The following is a 21,927-nucleotide window of genomic DNA, read 5'->3' on the forward strand; positions in this document are numbered from 1 at the left end:
CATGATGGTATACTTCGAGAGCCCTAAAGATTCCAATACACTGTATTGACTCCAAGATGGAAGGTAAGGGTTTAAAAAAAAAAAGAATACTAGCCACTTTGAGAGAATCCACTGGAGTGTGAATGCAGATCAATTGTACTCTTCATCACTGTATTTTATTTGTGTTTTAATTTTATATAGTATCTTCTCACAAGAGTGACTAATGTGGAGATCAGATTGCTTTACCATCTCAGGAATGGGGCAGCTAGGGAGGGAGGGAGACAATTTGGATCTTGTAATTTTGGAGAACTTATGTTCTTATGCTAGAGACCTTATGCTATGGAGAACTTATGCTAGAAAACTTGTAAAAATATAAAAGGTGAAGCAAGAATGTACATTATCATCACTATTATTCAATATTGTGTTAGAAATATTATATCAGTAAGATTTTTTAAAATTAAAATAATAAGAATAGGCAACAAGGAAAGAAAACTATCATACCATGCAGACAATATGATGGTATACTTTGAGAGCCCTAAAGATTCCATTAAAAAACTAGTTAAAATAAAAGCTTTATCAAAGTTGCAAGATATTAAAAACCCTAAGTTATCAGCATTTCTATATTTTATTGACAAAATCCTACAGGTAGAGATAGAGCACTTCCATTTAAAATAACTGCAGACAAAATTGGGATATTAATGCACTGCTGGTGGAGTTGTGAATTGATCCCACCATTCTGGAGGGCAATCTGGAACTATGCCCAAAGGGTGCTAAAAGACTGTCTGCCCTTTGATCCAGCCATAGCACTGCTGGGTTTGTACCCCAAAGAGATAATGGAGAAAAAGACTCGTACAAAAATATTCATAGCTGTGCTCTTTGTGGTGGCCCAAAACTGGAAAACGAGGGGATGCCCTTCAATTGGGGAATGGCTGAACAAACTGTGGTATATGTTGGTGATGGAATACTATTGTGCTAAAAGGAATAATAAACTGGAGGGATTCCATGTGAACTGGAACAACTTCCAGGAATTGAAGCAGAGTGAGAGGAGCAAAACCAGGAGAACATTGTACACAGAGACTGATCCACTGTGTGAATGTAATGGACTTCTCCATTAGTGGCAAGGCAGTGATCCTGAACAACTTAGAAGGATCTATGAGAAAGAACACTATCCACATCCAGAGGGAAAACTGTGGGAGTAGAAACACAGAAGAAAAACAACTCCTTGATACATGGGTCAAGGGGATATGACTGGGGATGTAGACTCTGAGTGAACATTCTAGTGCAAACATCAACAACATGGAAATAGGTTTTGATCAAGGACACATGTAATAACCAGTGTAATTGCACGTCGGCTAAGGGAAGGGCGGGGGAAGGAGATTGAGGGAAAGAATATGATTCTTGTAACCAAGGAATAATTTCTAAATTGACTAAATAAAAAGAGAAAGAAAACAAAAAGAGGATGAGGAAGCAAACTGATTATGATGATATCATGATATGTAAATGTGATATGAAATGATATGTATGTATGATAGGAAATGTACAAAAAATTAGGGGGTGAAAGAGATGATTACACTGAGAGGAAAGGGAAGGGATTGAGAATGTGAGAACTATATAACATAAAGCAGAGGATCAGAGTGAAAGGGAATAGAGCAGCATCTAAAGGGAATAATAAGATGGTGGGAAATACAGTAATTAGGATGCTGAATGTGAATGGGATGAACTAATTAATAAAAATATACTAAGGAAAACAGAATATTGATGAACATGTTGATTAAATAAGATATTTGATAAAGAGATCTCTGAGGGGACAAGCAGTTTGTGAGACCAGAATTTACAAGAAAGAACACAAGAAAAGTTCTGTCAGTTGGTGATGTCCTCTCACTGGGTCTCTGACTGGGTCACTCACTCACTGGGTTTCAGTTACTGAGCTTGCTTTCTTTGACTGCTGTTGGAGACAGGCCTCTCTGACTTTACCCTCGGCTGGTGAAAGGGAAGAGACTTCTTTTTTTTTTTGGCTTTTTTAGGAGAAATCTTTTATTGGCACAAGGGTCCTGGATTCCATTTAGTCACTAAAATCAACACTGAGATTAAATTGCATGATAGGGTAAAGCAGTGATTTCCCAAGAACAACAAAATCTTGTTTCTCCTGTGGACAGAACCATAATCCTGCTCCTTCTCGACTGTCCCCCAAGAACATCAGAAGAGGGATTACTGCTTTTCTTTTCAAACCACAGGCACAGGTTTCTATTGAGTAAAAGGGATCCTGGCTACTCTTTTGTATGATCAATCAAGGTACATTAAACAAAAATAGAGAAATCTATTTTTTTTTATCACCACAGAAAAGACCCAAGGGCATGTGCAATACTGCAAAGCTTTAATAGCTTCAGGCTAACTGGCACTAAAAGTGGAGTGGCACTAAGGAGAAGTAAGCATAGTATAGGATTTTTACCAGTGAGAACTGGGACAAAATAGGATTCTAACATTTTGTGGCACATCCCACAACTCTACCTCCCTCTACCCCTAACAAGTGGGAGCCAAGTCAATTTCTGAGAATTTCTTTGCCTCCTTCCTAAGTCAAAATATTAAAAAAAAACAAAACAAAAAACCCATCCCTATTCCTGTGGGAGAAAACACTCCTCCCCCAACTCCTTCAATCATTGTTGGTTCCTGGACTTCAGGTTCCTAAAGGATGAATGTTGAGGGGAATTGTAGGAGTCAAGATAACAGGAATTGGGAGACACCCCTGGAAAAAAGGCCTTTTTAAAAGAAAGCATCCTGGGTCTCAAGTGTATTACACAGCCTGTTTACCAGCAGTGCTATGTGCTATTCACAGAGTTACTTAAACTGAAATGGCATGCATTATTAATTGGAGTCAGATCAAGAAATATTCATCTATGTTATTATCAATGGAGCTGGCTGACCCCACAAGAATTCAGCTCAACCAAATTTTCAAAGCCCAATGATTTATCTAAATCCTCTCCTTAAACTTCCTTTTTAAACAAAAGATAAATAAAAGAGTATCTCTCCAAACTTAAGTCTTTTAAAAGTATTCATTTGCCCACATTCACCTTCTTCATTCCCAAGATTTTTTTTCTTTTTTGAAAGATTAAAAGTCACAAAGGGCTATTGATAGTTAGACAAATAGCAGCAGGTTACATCTTCTTTCAATATTGATCCGTTCTGGGAATTCCAGCCACAATTTCAGATTCTATCCCACAGTGATTCTTTCCACGGAGGAATTTAAGGAAGCCATTAACACCCCAGTCAATATTCCAGGAGTTGGCAGCCAGCCAGTAACGGATTCCATTTTCCACACCCCAGCCAGGATTTGAATGGCGTGACCTCCAAGCATCTCTCCAGCAATGTGCTGGTATACTCCAGACTTGTAGTGTAGGAAGTCTTCATACACACTAAAAGCTCCCTCCACAGGGCCATTCTTGTAGATCTCAGCCATGATCTCCTGCTCACTTGAAGGTACCCTATAGGGGGTTGATCTGTAGTTTTTGTCATACTTGTACTGAGTAGAATAGCCCTCTTCACACTTCTTCCTGCACGTGGGGGTGTCACCCTCTTCTCCAGTACAGGCAGAATGGGAGCCATTCACATGGTGCTCACATGGAGGGATGGAATAAGGTCAGCAGCCCACATGGGAATCATAGAGACCACCAGATACAAGGCCTTACTTAGTCCAGAAGGTCCAAGCTCCAGCAGGAAAACCGCCATTACAGCCATCCCCACATTCAGATCCACAGCAGCTAAGGAGATCCTCAGCAGACACTTCTACATTAGCATTTCCATTACTGTGTACACAGATCCTGTCAGAAATAGCTTCCACAGCTCCAAATGCCCAGCAAGATCCACAGGAACCCTGGTCTCTTATTTCCTTGATAGTAGGGCAGTTTGGCCATTGTTCCCAGGCATCAAAGTTTTCTGGTAGCTTCATATTATCAGCCATTATCATTCTCTAAGGTAGTAGCTTGGCTCCACCCATGAAGGTACCACAGAGTTTCTTTATGTAGCTCATGTCTGCATTAAGGAAGTTGTGCGCAGCCTGCCATGCAGTGTTGAGCTTGTTGATGTGGTTGACCATTTCATCTGATAGAGGAGGAAAGGATAATCTGCTCTTGGCACTGGTCAGTACGACCAGGCAACACAGGGTGGCCAAGAACCGCCACATTTTGAGGAACGGACTCCTAATTTACCCTTCCTTCCAATGCCGCTCAGAAGCTCTCAGAAAACAACTAGACCACACCACCGCACCTCACTGGAAGAGACCTCTGAAACCCATTTGAAGAGGGTTTCTACTTTCCTCATAAAGAGGAGTCCTATCTAAGAAGAAGCTTGTAAATCTGCTTTGCTGGATAACAGTTTTGGAGAAGGAGAAAGATTGAAGCTGTTTGTCTGGTACCTGCAGTTTCAGTGAACTGAACCTTAGGTGGCACCAAAAGGCAAAAGTCAGCCAGCCAGCAACTGTGTTAAATGAAGCAGTTTGCAGGGCAGCCTCATTAAGCAACACGTGGCTGAATTGTTTTAACATTGGATTTATTCCTGGACTCTTCTTAAGTCTACCATCCCTCTATATATCCAAGGGATGTTGGCATATGGATTTTTGATGACAGTTTTGACTCTTATGGTCCTTTAGGTTATATCCTATCTACCCTTTGGAATATTAATGCTAGTATCCATGGTTATGATGCTGAAAGTTCTCTTATCCATCTGTAACTATTGAAAAGTCATGAATGAGACAAAATTAGAAAACAGTGGGCTTAAACCGAGGGTTAATTATCTGGAGACCAAGAGGAAAAGAATTAAAATGTAATATAACTAGTTGGCTAAGACACAGGGGCAATGGAATTAGACAGAAATTGAGGTAACCAAATGGGACAAGAAACTCAAGCATTAGAAAACAATCCTGCCCTTATGTTTCCACTCAGGGAGGTGCCAATGATAACCGCAGAGATTGGGATCCTCAATATAAGAGTTCACAAGAGATTTACCCAAGCATATTTAGAGTCTTTTAAATCATCATATCATCAATAACCCTAACCCAAGCTATGATGAAAAACCAATGGCCATGGTAAAACAATTTAAGAAGAAAGTAAAGATCCAACCTATCTGGACTTTGACATGTTAATGGATGAATTGTTATCAAAAAGGGAAAAACAGAAAATCATTGGGGATATACATAGGAATCCTAGTTTAGCTGACTGGTTTTCCCAGGACCCCCATTGGGAAGATAATTCTTTTGTGGGTTACAAAAATTTAATTACTGCTAGAGAGGCCATTATCCAGACGATGAAGGATAATTCAAAGAGACCAGAGTTGTGGTCAAAGTTTGAAAGATTGAGACAAGACATATGAAAGACCCCATCTACTTTCCTGAACAAGGTGATAGATTCTGCTGAGAAATGAATTGGATAAAGATGTAAACCATATAAGCAACTGTCCAAATTGGGATGAGATGGGACTGGATAAACTTAGGTGTGTAGCTTCTGACATTTTTCAGGATAACAAAGATAGACAAGCTGAGATAAAGAATAATATCCTAGATAATTTAGCAAAAGAAATCAAAGATCTGATACTTAAATTAAAAACTAATGAAGTGCAAGATTGAGCAGTGGCTGCACTTAAGAGTATTACAGAGCACCTAGAATAGCATATTATAAATTCTAGAGAATGTAGACAAACCCCTCACTGCTATTTTGTAATAAACCTGGTCACTTAATGAAACTCAGTCATTTTAGGGGATAGGTTTTTAGACAATTCAAGAAATTATAATGTGAGAAAGCAAGGCAACAGATTTGATGGGTTCAATGGTTATGGAGACTTTGATTTTTAAAATGGGTTTAACACTGGGTATTATAGTGGGTATCAGTATGCAAAACCTAATTACTCTGTGTATGAACATAAGGGTAGCTTCAGGTGTTTTGACACAGTGTTTGGGACAACATCACTGACCTGTAGTTTATTATTCTGGCCAAGTAGATCCCATAGCTGCAGGTGCTCAGCCATGAGTTGGGGTGTGGAAGAGACAGCAATGCTAATTACCAAAGATACAGACCTGGTGCTAGGATGCCTACTCAGAATTTTTTGTCCACATGAACTCAAAGCACTTATGTTAAAACACAGCACACAAAATCACATCAGTATCCCAATCCATTCAGAAAAGTCTTTGACAAAATACAATACCTATTACTACTAAAAAAGCCAGTAGGACATAAAGGAAGAGAAGGGGCTTTCCTCAAAATAATAAACAGTATTTGTTTCTAACCACCAACAGGTATCATCTGAAATTGGGATAAGTTATGAGCCTTCCCAATAAATTTAGGAGTGAAGCAAGGATGCCCATCATTACTACCATTATTTAATACCATACTAGAAAGTGCTAACTGCATCAATTAGAGGAGAAAAAAAGAAATCAAAAGTTGTAGGCTGTGATAAAACTAAACTATCACTCTTTGCAAATGATATGATGGTATACTTAGAGAACCCAAGAAAATCAATTAAAAACCTGGTGGAAATGATAATTTTAGCAAAGTTTCAGGAAACAAAATAAAGCACATGAATCATCATCATTTCTTTTTATATCCAAAAAAATTCATCAGCAAGAATTAGAAAGAGAAATTCTATTAAAAATCACTCTAGATAATGTAAAATATTTGGGAATCTATATGCCAAGACAAACTCAAGAATTAAACAAAAACAACTAAAAGACACTTTATATACAATTAAAACTAGATCTAAACAATTGCAAAAATATTAATTGTTCAAGGGTAGGATAAGATAATATAATAAAACGACTATTCCATCAAAACTAATTTACTTATTCAGTGCCATAGCTATCAATCTATCAAAAATATATAATATTAGAAAAAATGATAACGAAGTTCATTTGTAAAAACAAAAGATCAACAATATTAAGGGAATGAATGAAAAAAATGTGAAGGATGGAGTCCTAGCAGTATCAGATCTTAAACTGTATTATAAAGTGGTGATCATCAAGTATAGTACTTGTGAACCTTAAAAATTCTCAGACCCTACTTCATAAGGTTTGGTTAAGACCATTCCTCATTTTAAATAATGAAGGAACTTAGATCAGGAATGTGAAACCTCTACTCCACCCCTACTTAAGCCTGCTTTAGGAGAAGAAACTCCTTGCTGAAAAATGAAAAATACTTAAACCCATACTTATAGTAAAGCAAAAGTTCTTAATCTGTGCCTATTTTTAGATCTAATACAAAAGGGTGCTAAGTACCTATAAAGGTCAGGCAACTTGTGAATTTACAAGGAGCAAAGAGGTGAGAAACTTACTCGGTGGTTTTTCAGGTGTGAACTTAATCAAAAGTTCAAACCTTCTTAGGTGTGAATTAAGAATTGTCTATCCTTTGGAAAATGTCTACTGTGATTGGTAGATGTGAGAACTTAGGGGAGGTGACATAAGAGAAAATTCTCTTAGTCTTGGGTGAGTCTCAGAGTCTCAGAGATTCTCTCTCTGGAGATGGCAGCTGGCCAAAACTGAACTGGTGTCTCTCTGAACACTAGAATCTTTGGATGGACAAATCTTGTGGTGAGTGGATAAAAGACTGACTGATCTCTCTCTTAGGGCTTGGGCCTGGGCTGGCCTGGGCTGCCCTATCTTTTCCCATTATTTCCTTTTTCTCTCTCTCCCCCTTTCTTTAATTCCTCATTTGTATGAATTAAAATCTCTATAGAACCCAGCTGACTTGGGTATATTTAATAATTGGGAATTTTTCCCTGGCGACCACCTTATATTTGATTTAAAAACAAGACACTCTTGAAACCATAATTTCTGTGGTCACAATTTAAGCCAAACACTTTTTTATCTGCCACAATTTAAGTCTTCCACTATTTTACTTATTACATACTGCTTAAGAGATAGAAGGGGGATCAATGGCATAGTCTTGGGGTAAATGGCCTCAGGAAGATAGTTTTTGATGAACCCAATGATCCCAGCTTTTGAGACAATAATACACTATTTGTTAAAAGTGCTGGGGAAATTGGAAAACAGTATGAGACAGATTAGTGTGAGATGAATATCTCATACCCTATAACAGGATAATTTCCATAAAGAAGGAAATTATAAGTAAATTAGGTGAACACAGAATAGTATATCTGTTAGATCTGTGGGAAATTGAATTTAAGACCAAGCAAAAGATAGAGAACATGGCAAAATATAGAATGAATAATCTTGATTACTTTAAATTTAAAAGATTTTGTACAAATAAAATCAATCCAACCAAAATTGGAAGGGAAGCTATAAATTTGGGGGAAATTTTACAACAAAATTCTCTGACAAAGGCCTAATTTCTTAACGTTATGAGGAGCTAAGTCAATTGTAAAAAAAGAAAAAAAAACAAGTCATTCCCCAATTGACAAATGGTCAAGTGACGCAGATAGATTTAAGATAAAAAAAAAAGTCAAAACTATCAATAAATACACGGAATAGTGTTTAAAATCCCACATAATTAGAGAAATGCAAATCAAAAATGAGGTACCACATCATACCTAACAGATTGGCAAATATAACAGTAAAGGAAAATAATAAATGTTGGAGGGGATGTGGCAAAATTGGGAAATTAATGCACTACTGGTAGAGTTGTGAATTGATCAAATCATTCTAGAAGACAATTTGGAACTATGCCCAAAGAGCTTCAAAAAAATGCATACCCTGTGATCTAGCAATACCACTACTAGAATCGTACCCTAAAGAGATAATAATGAAAAATATTTGTGCAAAAGTATTCATAGTTGTGCTCTTTGTGGTGGCAAATAATTGTAAAATGGGGGGGGTAACGTGACCTTCAATTGGGGAATCGCTGAACAAATTGTGGTTTATGATGGTGATAGAATACTACACTGGACTGTAAGGAATGATGAACCAAAGGAATTCTATATCAAAGAAGAACTCCAGGAACTGTAGAAGAACTCCAGGAACTGATGCAGAGTGAAGTGAACAGAACCAAAAGAACATTATACACAGAAAATGAAACATTGTGAAACAATCCAATATAATGGACTTTGCTATTACAAGACAATCCCAATTCCCCTCTACATCGAGAGAAAGAACTGTGGGAGTAGAAACCCAGAAGAAAAACAAATGACAATCATTTGTTTATATAGATATACAATTGGAGGTTTGTATTTTAAAAGAGTATTCTATTCCAAAAATGAATAATATGGAAGTGGTATCAGTGATAACATCTATATAACCCAGTGGAAGTGCTTATTAGATTTGGGATGGGGGAAGGAAGAGGGGAAGGAAAGAAAATGAAATACGTAAACAGAGAAATATTTTTAAAATAAAATTAATATGAAAAATTGAAAAAAATTTTCTACTTATAACTAAAAATGATTGTTATAAATTAAAGTTTATGGCAGGAACTAGGTATTGACCAATATCTTATACCCTATAGCAAGATAAGATCAAAATGAGTATGTGATTTATATATAATGAGTGATACCATAACTAAATTTGGGGAACATAGAATAGTTTATCTTCCAGATCTATGAAGAAGGGAAGAATTTAAGACTGTAAGAGTAATGTGCAAAGAGGATGAGAAATGGAATGTTGAAGAGGACATGATTGATGGGTAAAGACTGTTGGAAGCAGAGTAACATGGCTGTAGAACAGGGATGGGGAAGAATGCCAGTGAAAAAAGGTGGGTTTTGAGACTTGATCTTGAGGTGAGAAGAGGTTTTCTTGCCTTGCTGGTGATCAGCCAACAGCCAGCTAAAAGATAGCCAGGAGTAAGAAATTTATACCTGCCTGACAGTGGAAGAGAGATTCAGATCCCATTGGACCTGTAGAGGCCTCAGACTCAACAGTACCCCACAGTCTAATAGCACCTGCCTTATCTTGCCTTCATCCCAAGATGAAGTTTATCTTAAGGAGACACTGGGAAGGGGAGGTGAATTTCTGGTTTGCCCAAGGTATCCAGAAAGAAGGAACACTTAGGCTTTAGATATAGGGACACCACTAATCTCCACCTGAACTGCCCACTTCCAGATATCTTGTATTTATTAAACCAATTTAAGCCACAGTCAAATTGGAAGAAAGGGATTTATTCAAGGATCTTTGAGGAAGCTAATTCACAGAGGTTAGTGAACAGCCATTGCAAAAAAAAAAAATTCTGATCAGGACTACCCACTGAGTCATGAACTGAGGAGAGGCTTACAATTCTAAAAGACTGTGTTTATTAATTCTGGGGTAACCCTCTTATCACTCAATATGGGAAACCTTCCCCTAACTTACTTATACCATGTGAGATTTAAAATAAGTTGTAGCCTTAAACTGTGGCATTTAAAATGTGGAGAGACAAGGAAAAACATTATGACTGCTCAAAATATGTTTTCCTACAGTGTCCTGTTTTAAATCAACTATAAGGTGGTCACCAGGGAATATATTCCCAATTTATTCAAATACCCGAGTCAACTGGGTTTACAGAGATTTTAATTAATAATACAATGAGTAATCAAAGAAAGAGAGAAAAAGGAAATAAGTATGAAGGGCCTTAAGCCAACATGGCCTAGACCTGAGTCTTAAGAGAGAAAGATCAGTCAGTCAGTCCTTTAACACTCACCACAAGGTCTGTCTAAGGAAGGATTCTAGTGACACCAGGCCAGCTCCATCTCAGCTGACTTCACCAGAGAGAATTCCAAAGGGCCTCTCTCCAGAGCCTCCAGAGGGACAGAGTCCCCTAAGAGGAGCTCCAGCCAGATCTCCTTAGAGATGGTCCTCCAAGAGCTTCCCTTCTCCAGAGCCTCTCTCAAGAGATTCTTCCCAAGCGATCCTCATCAGAGATCCTCCAAAAGGATTTCTCCAAAATGATATATCCTCAAGAGATTCTGCTTTTTCTTATATAGGGGTTTTTCTCCCATGTCACCTCCCCTAAGTCCCTACATCTACCAATCACTGTAGATGCTTTCCAAAGGACTGCCCATCTAAATTCCTGCTAAGTTGACCAATCTCCTCAGTAAGTCTGAATCAGAACAAAATGCTGCTCTGTCGACTAATCTCATCAGTAAGTCTGAACCAGAGAAAACACAGCTGAGTCAACTAATCTCATCAAGAGAAAACTTGCCCAACCCTTTTAGGTACCTAGCATCCCATTGTATCAATTCTAAAAACAGGCCTGGCTCAAAGAACTCCTTGCATTATTATAAGCATGGGTCCAAGTACTTTCATTGTTTAGCAAGGAGTTTTCTCCCCTAAAGCAGCCTTAAATACAGTTGGAGTAGAAGTCCTCCCATTTCTGATCCTGGCGAGTTCTCACGTCAAAATGGAGAATGTTTCTCAGTAGGGAATTTGTTCCAATTAAGAATTCCCTGATGGGGAAATTTTTAACATTAACAAGTCTGAGAGATTTCAAGATTTACAACCAGCACATCACCCAGGATCACCATTTCCAAGAGATATTCCTCAGCTATCATAGACCAGGAGAAGAGAGTGAGAGAGTACAACAAGAGCCATTCCACCTTGACTACTACCTTTCCTCACTCATCTCTCTTTAACAGCTCTCTTCAGATCAATAATTACTAGGCAAACAATAACCATGACAAGTGTAACAATCCACACCTGTGTATACACAAGGGAAATAATTAATCTGTAAGGATTGTCTTAGGAAAGAGCATGCTCAGACCTGCCCATGGCAAGAAAGGCATTGACCTTTGATCCCAGCATTCCTAAGGTTTAGGCACAAACTCAGGATTCTTTGTGCTCACCTGACTGAGACAATCCATGCCTCTGCCTTGGGGTAATTTACAACTGAACCAATGGCAATCCACTGTGTCTTCATTAATATGTATTAAGTCCCTTTGCATCACAATGGTAATAAATACAAGCATCTGACAGAGAAACAGCCCTTATTATCTTCTTCACCTGTCCCTCTCCTTCCTGGAGCTTAGCCTCTGGCTAAGAACAGCTTTCTCATGGAATTTCCTCTATCTCTGTGAAACACCTTTCCTTCTTAATCTCCTATCCTCTAGCCAGAGTGGTCCCTACTTAGAGCATGGGCTCTAAGGGATCAGTGGCTTTTCTCTCAGCTGATCTCAATACTCATTCCTAATTCCCGTGTTGTTGATTTAAGGTTATCTAACTGCCTCATGTCCTTTGAAGTTAGGTAGCTGGAGCTTGATCTGTGCAGCTTGCTCATTGGTAATATTGTATTGGTGTCTGCCTCCATTCTTATCCATCCCCTGGGCTTCAGCCCTTCCCCCAAGGGTCAATCCTCTATCTTTCCTTTCTTGTAAGGGCTGCTGGACAGCACCTTACAACAAGAAGAAACAAGAAACAGAAACTATTATAAGATATAACATGAATAATTTTGAATGGAATTTAAAGGGGAGATGCTTTGATCTGCATTTGATCAACTGTGAAAGTTGTAGCTACTCTCAGAAAGAGAGCAATCTGGGACAGCTCTGAAGGACTTTTGACCAAGAATGTTTTACACCTCTAGAGAAAGAAATGTGGGAGTCAGTTGCAGATCAAAGCATATTCCCTTTCACATTATTTTATGTACAGTTTATGTGGCTCTGGTTTTATATGAGTGTTCTCTTATAAAAATGACGAATATGGAATTATGTTTTACATGATAATACATGTATAATCCATTTCAAATTACTTACCATCTCTCCAAGAGGGGGACAGAAGGGAAGGGGGGAGAAAATTTGGACCTAATAATTTCAGAAAACATATATTGAAAATGGTTACTAGGTTTAATTAGGAAAATATCATATCTTTAAATTAAATTATTTTAAAGTTAATTTTTAAAAGATGAAAAGCATCATAGACTATTAAGCAACATGCCAATCAGATATGGCTTGATTTCTCATCAGCAATGCTGAATGACATACAGCTTCTCTAATAACATAGGTGATTTTCTAGTGGAAATAGGTGTCTGAACAAGGATTATTAAACAAGAGCAATATAAATTAAGAGGGGAATATCAGTCACAATTTAATAAAAGGATGCTTTAGGGATTTTATGGTACATGGGACACACTTCCCCTTCCTTGAAGTTTCTTATCCAGGAAATGGCTTGATGGTCTCCCTCCAATCCTCACCTAAGATTATCTAAAGCAGTGGTTCTCAACCTTTCTAATGCCATGACTCCGTAATACAATTCCTCATGTTGCAGTCATCCAAAAATTATTTTGGTGGCTACTTCAAAACTATAATTTTGCTACAGTTATGATTCAGAATGCAAATACCTGATATGCATTATGTATTCTCATTGCTACATATTGAGAAGTTGAGAACTGCTGATCTAGAGACACTTGTCTCCTCATCTTCATCTCCATCATATCTAGAACTCCAAACATGACCTTGTCCACCAGGCTGATGGGCTGCCAGGAGCCATGTGGAGACAATAACATCAGAGAGGTCCAGTTTTTCAGTTCTGACCTCTGACCAATTCTAGGATCTCCTGGCTACAGAAGCTCGTGGAAACACTCAGAGGCCATACTAGAGTAGGACCAGTTCACAGGAATCACAGAGCTAATGTGTAGGAATCAATCCATAAACTCGTGACCAAGAAGCATCCCTGGTTGAAGAACAATGTCTCAGAAAGGACAAAAGTTAGAGGTAAATGACTGGATTCAGCATTTAATGGGTGGGCCAAGTGCAATCAATCACCAAAGGTCCAAGTGAATTATTAAGCTAAGATTAGGGAGGTGGTCATGAAATCATGCCTCAAAGGGAAGGTCCTAGAACCATTCTTTTCCTCTTGGCAAGTCAAGGCTGATAGAAATAAAGTGTTCTGCCCATATCTGCATCATCCACCTTCCCCAAGTTCACTGCTAAAGAGCAGAGCCTTTGGATCTGTCTCCATTCCTGACTCTTGACACCGGAAACTCTGTGGCTCGGACCATAAAAGTAATTAGGTGGCATAGTGGAGATAGTGCTTAGCCTGGAGTCAGGAAGACCTGAGTTCAAATTTGACCTAAGAACTCATTAGCTGTATGACCCTGGGAAAATCAAGCAGTCATTGCTTGCCTCTGTTTTTCTCATCTGAAAAATGGGGCTAACTATAAAACCCAACACTTAGGGTTGTTATGTGAATCAAATGAGATACTATTTCTATAAAAATAGTCACAGTGCCTGGCACATAGTAGGCATTACATAATTGCTCATTCCATTCCCCTTCACTTCTCCATAGGCAAGTTCAGTTGGTAGGTGTATAAGATACATTTTGAAGACAAATTTTTTTAATAAACTGAATCTCACAAATCTACTCATAAATTAGATCAAAGCAATCAATTAGTTGCCATCGACTAAGTGTTTATTATGTGTTCAGCCCTATCCTAAATACTGGAGATGTAAATAAAAATTTAAAAACACATCTCTACCCTTGGAGAGTTCATAGAAGGAACCTTCCCCAAAGTGGAAGCCATTCAATGTGAGGTGTCAGGGCTGACTTTTCCTGTTGAACTTGAATTACAGCATAATAGAGTCCTGGGTTCAAATCTCACCTCTGATGCTTTCTACTTTTGTGTCATGAGGCATGTCACTTAACTTCTCTGCACCTCACTTTTCCCATATGTAAAATGATGGGGTCCAGCTAGATGGCTATTGAGGGTCCCTTCCAGGCATATCCGGTCACCCTGAGATAATTACTTTACTTCTCCAGGTCTCAGTATCCACATCAGTAAAATGAGAGGCTATCCATAATACCTGATACTTCAAAGTTTCCTTCCAACTTTATACCTATGGTTGATTATATAAAAGACCTTAGCAGTGGGAACCTCACTCCTACCTCTAAAACTCCTCTTCTCCAGGCTGTACAAAGAAAGCAATCAGAGGTTCAGAAGAGTTCTTGAGGATTGATCTCTAAAATAATTTCATGTTTCCTCTGTAAGACTGGGAAACAAGGCCCTAAAAAGGATAAACCTCCAACACAAAGACAGAGAGGAGGTACCTACTTACCTGTGGGAATAACAGTAGACACAGGGGTCAGGGGGCTCCTCATCAGTGCTCCTGTGCTTCCTGGTCCTTCATGGCCTTGGGCATGTGTGACTGGCACCACACCAGCATCACCTCCTACAGGAAGAGAGAAGGGGAGACCAGAGCTCAGTCAAGTCATTATTAGAGGACTCCCAAAGGAAAGTACATTGTTGTTACTATCTGCTGAGACCAAAAATACATGGCTTCTCTGACTTTTCTCCACAGGATGAATAACCAAGTTTCCCCCTTCAAAGCATGGACTCACTGATGGACAACCTCCATATATGTTTGATTTAGTGGAATCAGAATCCATCAATAAGAAGAGGAGAATCGCTTTAGCACAGGGATTGTGAAACTATCCTTGCATGGAGTTGAGGAAGCCTGGAGAGATGACACTAATTCAACAGATATGGAGCCAAGAAAAAGTCCCTACAGTGGCCCATTGGAAGGCTATAGACAGGAAGGACCTGGGAGGAAGACCCTTCTCCTTAGAAAGGCACAAACTGACCCTCCCTGGACAGACACTCCCCATTTCCTCCAAGGCCACAACCCAATTCCCTCCCTGGGAAGCTTATTTAAAATATGCTTATTTGGGAAGAGGCAGGAAGTGGAAGGCACTTGATCAGAAACAGAGGCTGTGCCTGCCTTGACACTGCTGCCCTCTGTGGTTGTGTCAGGAGGACTGGGAGATGCTGTTGTGCAAACTTCCTGTGGGCTGGCTGGAGGCAGGGTGATAGCTGGAGTTGGTGTTGCCTGTGCGTTTCTCTCAGTCTATGGAGTCAGGCCGGCTGGCCCTGGGTCCTCCAATGAAGTAGCAGTGTCAAGGGAAGCTGTGCTTGTGCAGGCTGTGGGAGTACTTAAGGCAGGAAAGGAGCCTGGCCCTGGGCTCAGAGATTCGTGGATAGGAGTGTGAGGTTCTGTTCCCAGGGAGGGTCCATCTCCTGTGGTGACATTATGGGGGGGGGGGAGTTTGGAGCCATTTGGACAGAGTTCCCCAGAGCCTGTGAGGATTTTGAACGTCCCGAGTCCCCAACCCCTCACGTTAGCACCTTGTCCTTGACAAGCACTTGCAAAACAAAAAGACTGACAGAAATTAGGATCTACTTTTGCTCTAGGGTGCATGGCCACCATGAGAAAGTATTAAATAAGAAGAGACTGATATGTAGATGGATCTGTCCTGTCATCTTGCCCTCAGATGAGATAGGGATCCAGGCTCAGACAAACTGCCTGACGGATACCTGCTCAGGTTAAATGGAAAATGAAGCAGTAATCATTTGTTAAGAATCAGCTACTCCATTCAGGGTTTTAGGTGCTGGGCATAGAAAAGCTTGTCCTCCAGTAGCTGACTTTTATCATAGTAAATTATATGTATACACACAAACTAACACAAGAAATGGACAAAATCCTCCATGAGCTCTTCATCCAAAGGCTGACATCTGGGCAGACAATAATGGGACACAGGAAGTTGCCGGGTCTTACCACCTAATCACAAACTTTCCTGTTCTCGGACTATGAAGATGAGTCCATATCATATTTGAAAGCTGGAAAACAAGGGCCCAGAGCAAGGATGAATACCAGTATAATAGAAAGAAAAGAAATATTTTCTTACCCATGGCACCTGCAGTAGATTCACTGGTCACTGATGTCATGTCTCTTGCTGATCCGTGGTCTCGGATATGGGTGAAGGGCCCTACACCAATCTCACTCGCTAGAAGAATAAATGAGAACATAAATCTCAGACACAGGACTGGGGGTAGAAAGGACAAGATTATATTTTATATATATATTATATTTATATATATTTTATATTTTATATATTATATCCCTTATATTTTGAAGGAAACTCCAAAATATCTGCTCTCTTTTCTTCATCGTTCATCGAACAGAGAATCTCTCTAGTATTCCCATTCTCTCATTTTTTTTAAAAACTCTTCTAATCTAATGACAGATTTCCTACTTCCCCATCTGGAAAAAACCTTCCTTTTATCCACCTGTCCCTGAGAGCTATCATCTCCTGTCTCTCTTCCCATTAGTGACTGAAATCCTTGAGGAAGCTCTCTATAAAAGGTGCTTCCACTTTCCTTCTTTCTACTCTCGTTTTAACTACAGTCTGGTTTTCAACCTCATCACTCAAGTGAAATTGCTCTCTCCAATGTTGTTAACAATCTCTTAATTGCAAAAATCTCTTAATGGCCCTTTCTTCATCCTCATTCTTCTGAAGCTTTCTGCAGTCTTTGATATCATCAACCCATTCTCTTTCATTTTCATAACACAACTCTCGTGGTTCTCCTTTAACTTGTATGACTACTCTCTTTGGTCTCATTTGCTGGATTCTTATCTAGGTCATAAATGCTTAATGTAGGTGACCTACAAGACTTTGAGCTGGGCCCCTCTCTTCTTCTATGAGATTTCACTCAATATTCTACTAAACTCAGAAGATTTAACCATCATCTATATATTGATGATTCTCAAATCTGGTCATCCATCCCTTAATATCTGTCATGACCTCCAGTCTTATGACTCCTATTTAACAAACTGCCTTTTGGAAATTTTGAACTGGGTTTCTTGTAGACATCTGAGCCTCAACATGTCCAAATCTTAACTCATTGCCTTCCCCTCAAAACCTTCAACTCTTTCTAAGAGTCCAAGGCTCCCGGAAGCCGCAGCCCTGCTGGGCTCAGAGAGCAGGGTCCTCGGAACAACAACCCTCAGGGCCTTCTATCCGAGTCCCAGTGAAAGTAACTGCCCTCGGAGCTCCCCCGGCAGAGAGCAGGGTCGAAACAACAGCAACCCTCAGGGCCTTCTATCCAAGTCCCAGTGAAAGTCACTGCCCTCGGAGCTCCCCACCGCAGAGACCAGGCTTGTCTGAAACAACAGCAACCCTCAGGGCGGGCAAGACAGCCTCACGGGCTGCATCCTGCTATCCAAGTCTCAGTGAAAGTCACTGCCCTCGGAGCTCCCGCTGCAGAGAGCAGGCTTGTCTGAAACAATAGCAACCCTCAGGGTGGGCAAGACAGCCTCATGGGCTGGATCCTGCTATCCAAGTCTCAGCGAAAGTCCCTGCCCTCGGAGCTCTGGGAAGCCGAAGCCAGTCCCCCCCAGGCCGACGAAACAGCCTCATGGCCAGCTATTCTGAAGGCAACTTCCGGAAAGCAACCCGACCCAGAGAGCCAGGGGAGAGTGTGGCCTCCTGGTCCAACCCTTCCACTCCAGTTCCAGTGAGGCATACTCAATTTAACCCAGGGAAACCTCATAGAACCGACAATCTGTCCAGGACTAAAGCCTCTGAACACCAGACAGAGATAAGAAAAGCTAATCCTCCACATTCAGAGATGGCAAACTCCACAGAAGCACAGAAGCCCCAAAATACCAAGAAAAATAAGAAGAAAGGGGCGACTTTGGACACATTCTATGGAGCCAAAATACAAAATAAAGAGCAGATAGAAGAAGACCTACAAGAAAATGCTCCAGAATCTTCCAAAGGAAATGGAAACTCTCCACAAACCCATAAAGAATTTGAATCAGAAATGACCAAAAAGATGGAAGCCTTCTGGGAGGAAAAGTGGGAAATAATGCAAAAGAAATTCACGCATCTACAAAACCAGTTTGACCAAACTGTAAAAGAAAACCAGGCTTTAAAGCAAGAACTAATAAAGCAATGCGAAAACACCAAGAAATTAGAAGAGAACATAAAATATCTCACCGACAAGGTGATAGATCTGGAAAATAGAGGGAGAAGAGATAATTTAAGAATAATTGGACTCCCAGAAAAGCCAGAAATAAACACCAAACTCGATATGGTGATACAAGATATAATCAAATAAAATTGCCCAGAGATTCTAGAACAAGGGGCAATACAGCCACTGACAGAGCTCACAGAACACCTTCTACACTAAACCCCCAAAAGACAACTCCCAGGAATGTAATTGCAAAATTCCAAAGCTATCAAACAAAAGAAAAAATCCTACAGGAAGCCAGAAAAAGACAATTTAGATATAAAGGAATGCCAATCAGGGTCACACAAGACCTTGCAAGTTCTACTCTGAATGATCGTAAGGCATGGAACATGATCTTCAGAAAGGCAAGAGAGCTGGGTCTCCAACCAAGAATCAACTACCCAACAAAACTGACTATATACTTCCAAGGGAAAGTATGGGCATTCAACAAAATAGAAGATTTCCAACTTTTTGCAAAGAAAAGACCAGAGCTCTGTGGAAAGTTTGATACCGAAAATCAAAGAGCAAGGAATACCTGAAAAGGTAAATATTAAGGAAAGGGGAAAAATGTTATCTTCTTCTTTTACTCAAACTCTCTTCTATAAGGAATACATTTATATCAATCTATGTATACCAACATGTGGGGAAAATGTAATATATAAATAGGGGGTAAAGAAAGACCAAATAGAATAATCATTCTCACACAAAGATTCACATGGGAAGGGGAGGGGAAGAAAACTCCTATAAGAAGGAGAGGAAGAGGGGGGGGTTACTTAAACCTCAATCTCAGGGAAATCAACTCTGAGAGGGAAAAACATCCAGATCCATTGGGATCTTGAATTCTATCATACCCAACAAGGGAAGGGAGAAGGGAAAACCAAAGGTGGGAGGGAGGGAGGGAGAACAAAAAGGGAGGGAAAGAAAGGGGGAGGGGGGAAAAGGGAGGGACTAAAACGGGAAACATCAAGGGAGGGGACAAGGGGGACTTATTCAAAGTAAATCACTGGACTAAAAGGTAGAGCCAAAGAAGAAAAGGTTAGAATTAGGGAAGGCTACCAAAATGCCAGGGAGTCCACAAATGACAATCATAATTTTGAATGTGAATGGGATGAACTCACCCATAAAACGTTGACGAATAGCAGAATGGATTAGAATCCAAAACCCTACCATATGTTGTCTTCAAGAAACACACATGAGGCGGGTTGACACCCACAAGGTCAGAATTAAAGGAAGGAGTAAGACCTTCTGGGCCTCAACTGATAGAAAGAAGGCAGGAGTGGTAATCATGATATCTGATAAAGCCAATGCAAAAATAGACCTGGTCAAAAGGGATAGGGAAGGTAATTATATTTTGTTAAAAGGGACTCTAGACAATGAGGAAATATCATTAATCAACATGTATGCACCAAATAATATAGCACCCAAATTTCTAATGGAGAAACTAGGAGAATTGAAGGAAGAAATAGACAATAAAACCATACTAGTGGGAGACTTAAACAAACCATTATCAAATTTAGATAAATCAAATCAAAAAATAAATAAGAAAGAGGTAAAAGAAGTGAATGAAATCTTAGAAAAATTAGAATTAATAGACATATGGAGAAAAATAAATAGGGATAAAAAGGAATACACCTTCTTCTCAGCACCACATGGCACATTCACAAAAATTGACCATACATTAGGTCACAGAAACATAGCACACAAATGCAGAAAAGCAGAAATAATGAATGCAGCCTTCTCAGATCACAAGGCAATAAAAATAATGATTAGTAATGGTACATGGAAAACCAAATCTAAAACCAATTGGAAATTAAACAATATGATACTCCAAAACCGTTTAGTTAAAGAAGAAATCATAGAAACAATAATTTCATCGAGGAAAATGACAATGGCGAAACATCCTTTCAAACCTTTTGGGATGCAGCCAAAGTGGTAATCAGAGGTAAATTCATATCCCTGAATGCTTATATTAACAAACAAGGGAGAGCAGAGATCAATCAATTGGAAATGCAAATGAAAAAACTCGAAAGCAATCAAATTAAAACCCCCCAGCAGAAAACCAAACTAGAAATCCTAAAAATTAAGGGAGAAATTAATAAAATCGAAAGTGATAGAACTATTTATTTAATAAATAAGACAAGAAGCTGGTACTTTGAAAAAACAAACAAAATAGACAAAGTACTGGTCAATCTAATTAAAAAAAGGAAAGAAGAAAAGCAAATTCACAGCATTAAAGATGAAAAGGGGGACAGCACCTCTGATGAAGATGAAATGAAGGCAATCATTAGAAATTACTTTGCCCAATTAGATGGCAATAAATACACCAATTTAGGAGAAATGGATGAATATATACAAAAGTACAAACTGCCTAGACTAACAGAAGAGGAAATAGAATTCTTAAATAATCCCATATCAGAAATTGAAATCCAACAAGCCATCAAAGAACTTCCTAAGAAAAAATCCCCAGGGCCTGATGGATTCACCTGTGAATTCTATCAAACATTCAGAGAACAGTTAATCCCAATACTATACAAACTATTTGACATAATAAGCACAGAGGGAGTTCTACCAAACTCCTTTTACGACACAAACATGGTACTGATTCCAAAACCAGGCAGGTCAAAAACAGAGAGAGAAAACTATAGGCCAATCACCCTAATGAATAGAGATGCAAAAATCTTAAATAGGATACTAGCAAAAAAGAGTCCAGCAAGTGATCAGAAGGATCATTCACCATGATCAAGTAGGATTCATACAAGGGATGCAGGGCTGGTTCAACATTAGGAAAACCATCCACATAATTGACCACATCAACAAGCAAACTAGCAAGAACCACATGATTATCCCAATAGATGCAGAAAAAGCCTTTGATAAAATACAACACCCATTCCTATTAAAAACACTAGAAAGCATAGGAATAGAAGGGTCATTCCTAAAAATAACAAACAGTATATATCTAAAACCAACAGCTAATATCATCTGCAATGGGGATAAACTAGATGCATTCCCAATAAGATCAGGAGTGAAACAAGGATGCCCATTATCACCTCTACTATTTGACATTGTACTAGAAACACTAGCAGTAGCAATTAGAGAAGATAAAGGAATTGAAGGCATCAAAATAGGCAAAGAGGAGACCAAGTTATCACTCTTTGCGGATGACATGATGGTCTACTTAAAGAATCCTAGAGATTCAACCAAAAAGCTAATTGAAATAATCAACAACTTTAGCAAAGTTGCAGGATACAAAATAAACCCACACAAATCATCA

At 39.2% G+C, this 21,927-nt stretch overlaps 1 protein-coding gene and 1 pseudogene across 1 annotated transcript in view; both read right to left on the reverse strand.

Annotated features, from left to right (window-relative positions):
* The window catches only part of LOC130458063 (mucin-16-like), an 82,551-nt gene extending 65,288 nt beyond the window's left edge, over positions 1-17,263 (reverse strand). Inside the window, exons 1-3 of the mRNA XM_056820972.1 lie at positions 17,104-17,263; positions 16,550-16,648; positions 14,923-15,036 (exon numbers count right to left, since the gene is read on the reverse strand). Coding sequence (XP_056676950.1) covers positions 14,923-15,036; positions 16,550-16,648; positions 17,104-17,263 — 373 coding nt within the window. The remainder of the gene's footprint in view (positions 1-14,922; positions 15,037-16,549; positions 16,649-17,103) is intronic.
* Positions 3,132-6,674, reverse strand: LOC130457909 (cathepsin B-like; annotated as a pseudogene).
* Positions 17,264-21,927: the final 4,664 nt, after the last annotated feature.

This window comes from Monodelphis domestica, chromosome 3, assembly GCF_027887165.1.
Source record: "Monodelphis domestica isolate mMonDom1 chromosome 3, mMonDom1.pri, whole genome shotgun sequence".
In the NCBI taxonomy this organism is placed as follows: Eukaryota; Metazoa; Chordata; class Mammalia; order Didelphimorphia; family Didelphidae; genus Monodelphis; species Monodelphis domestica.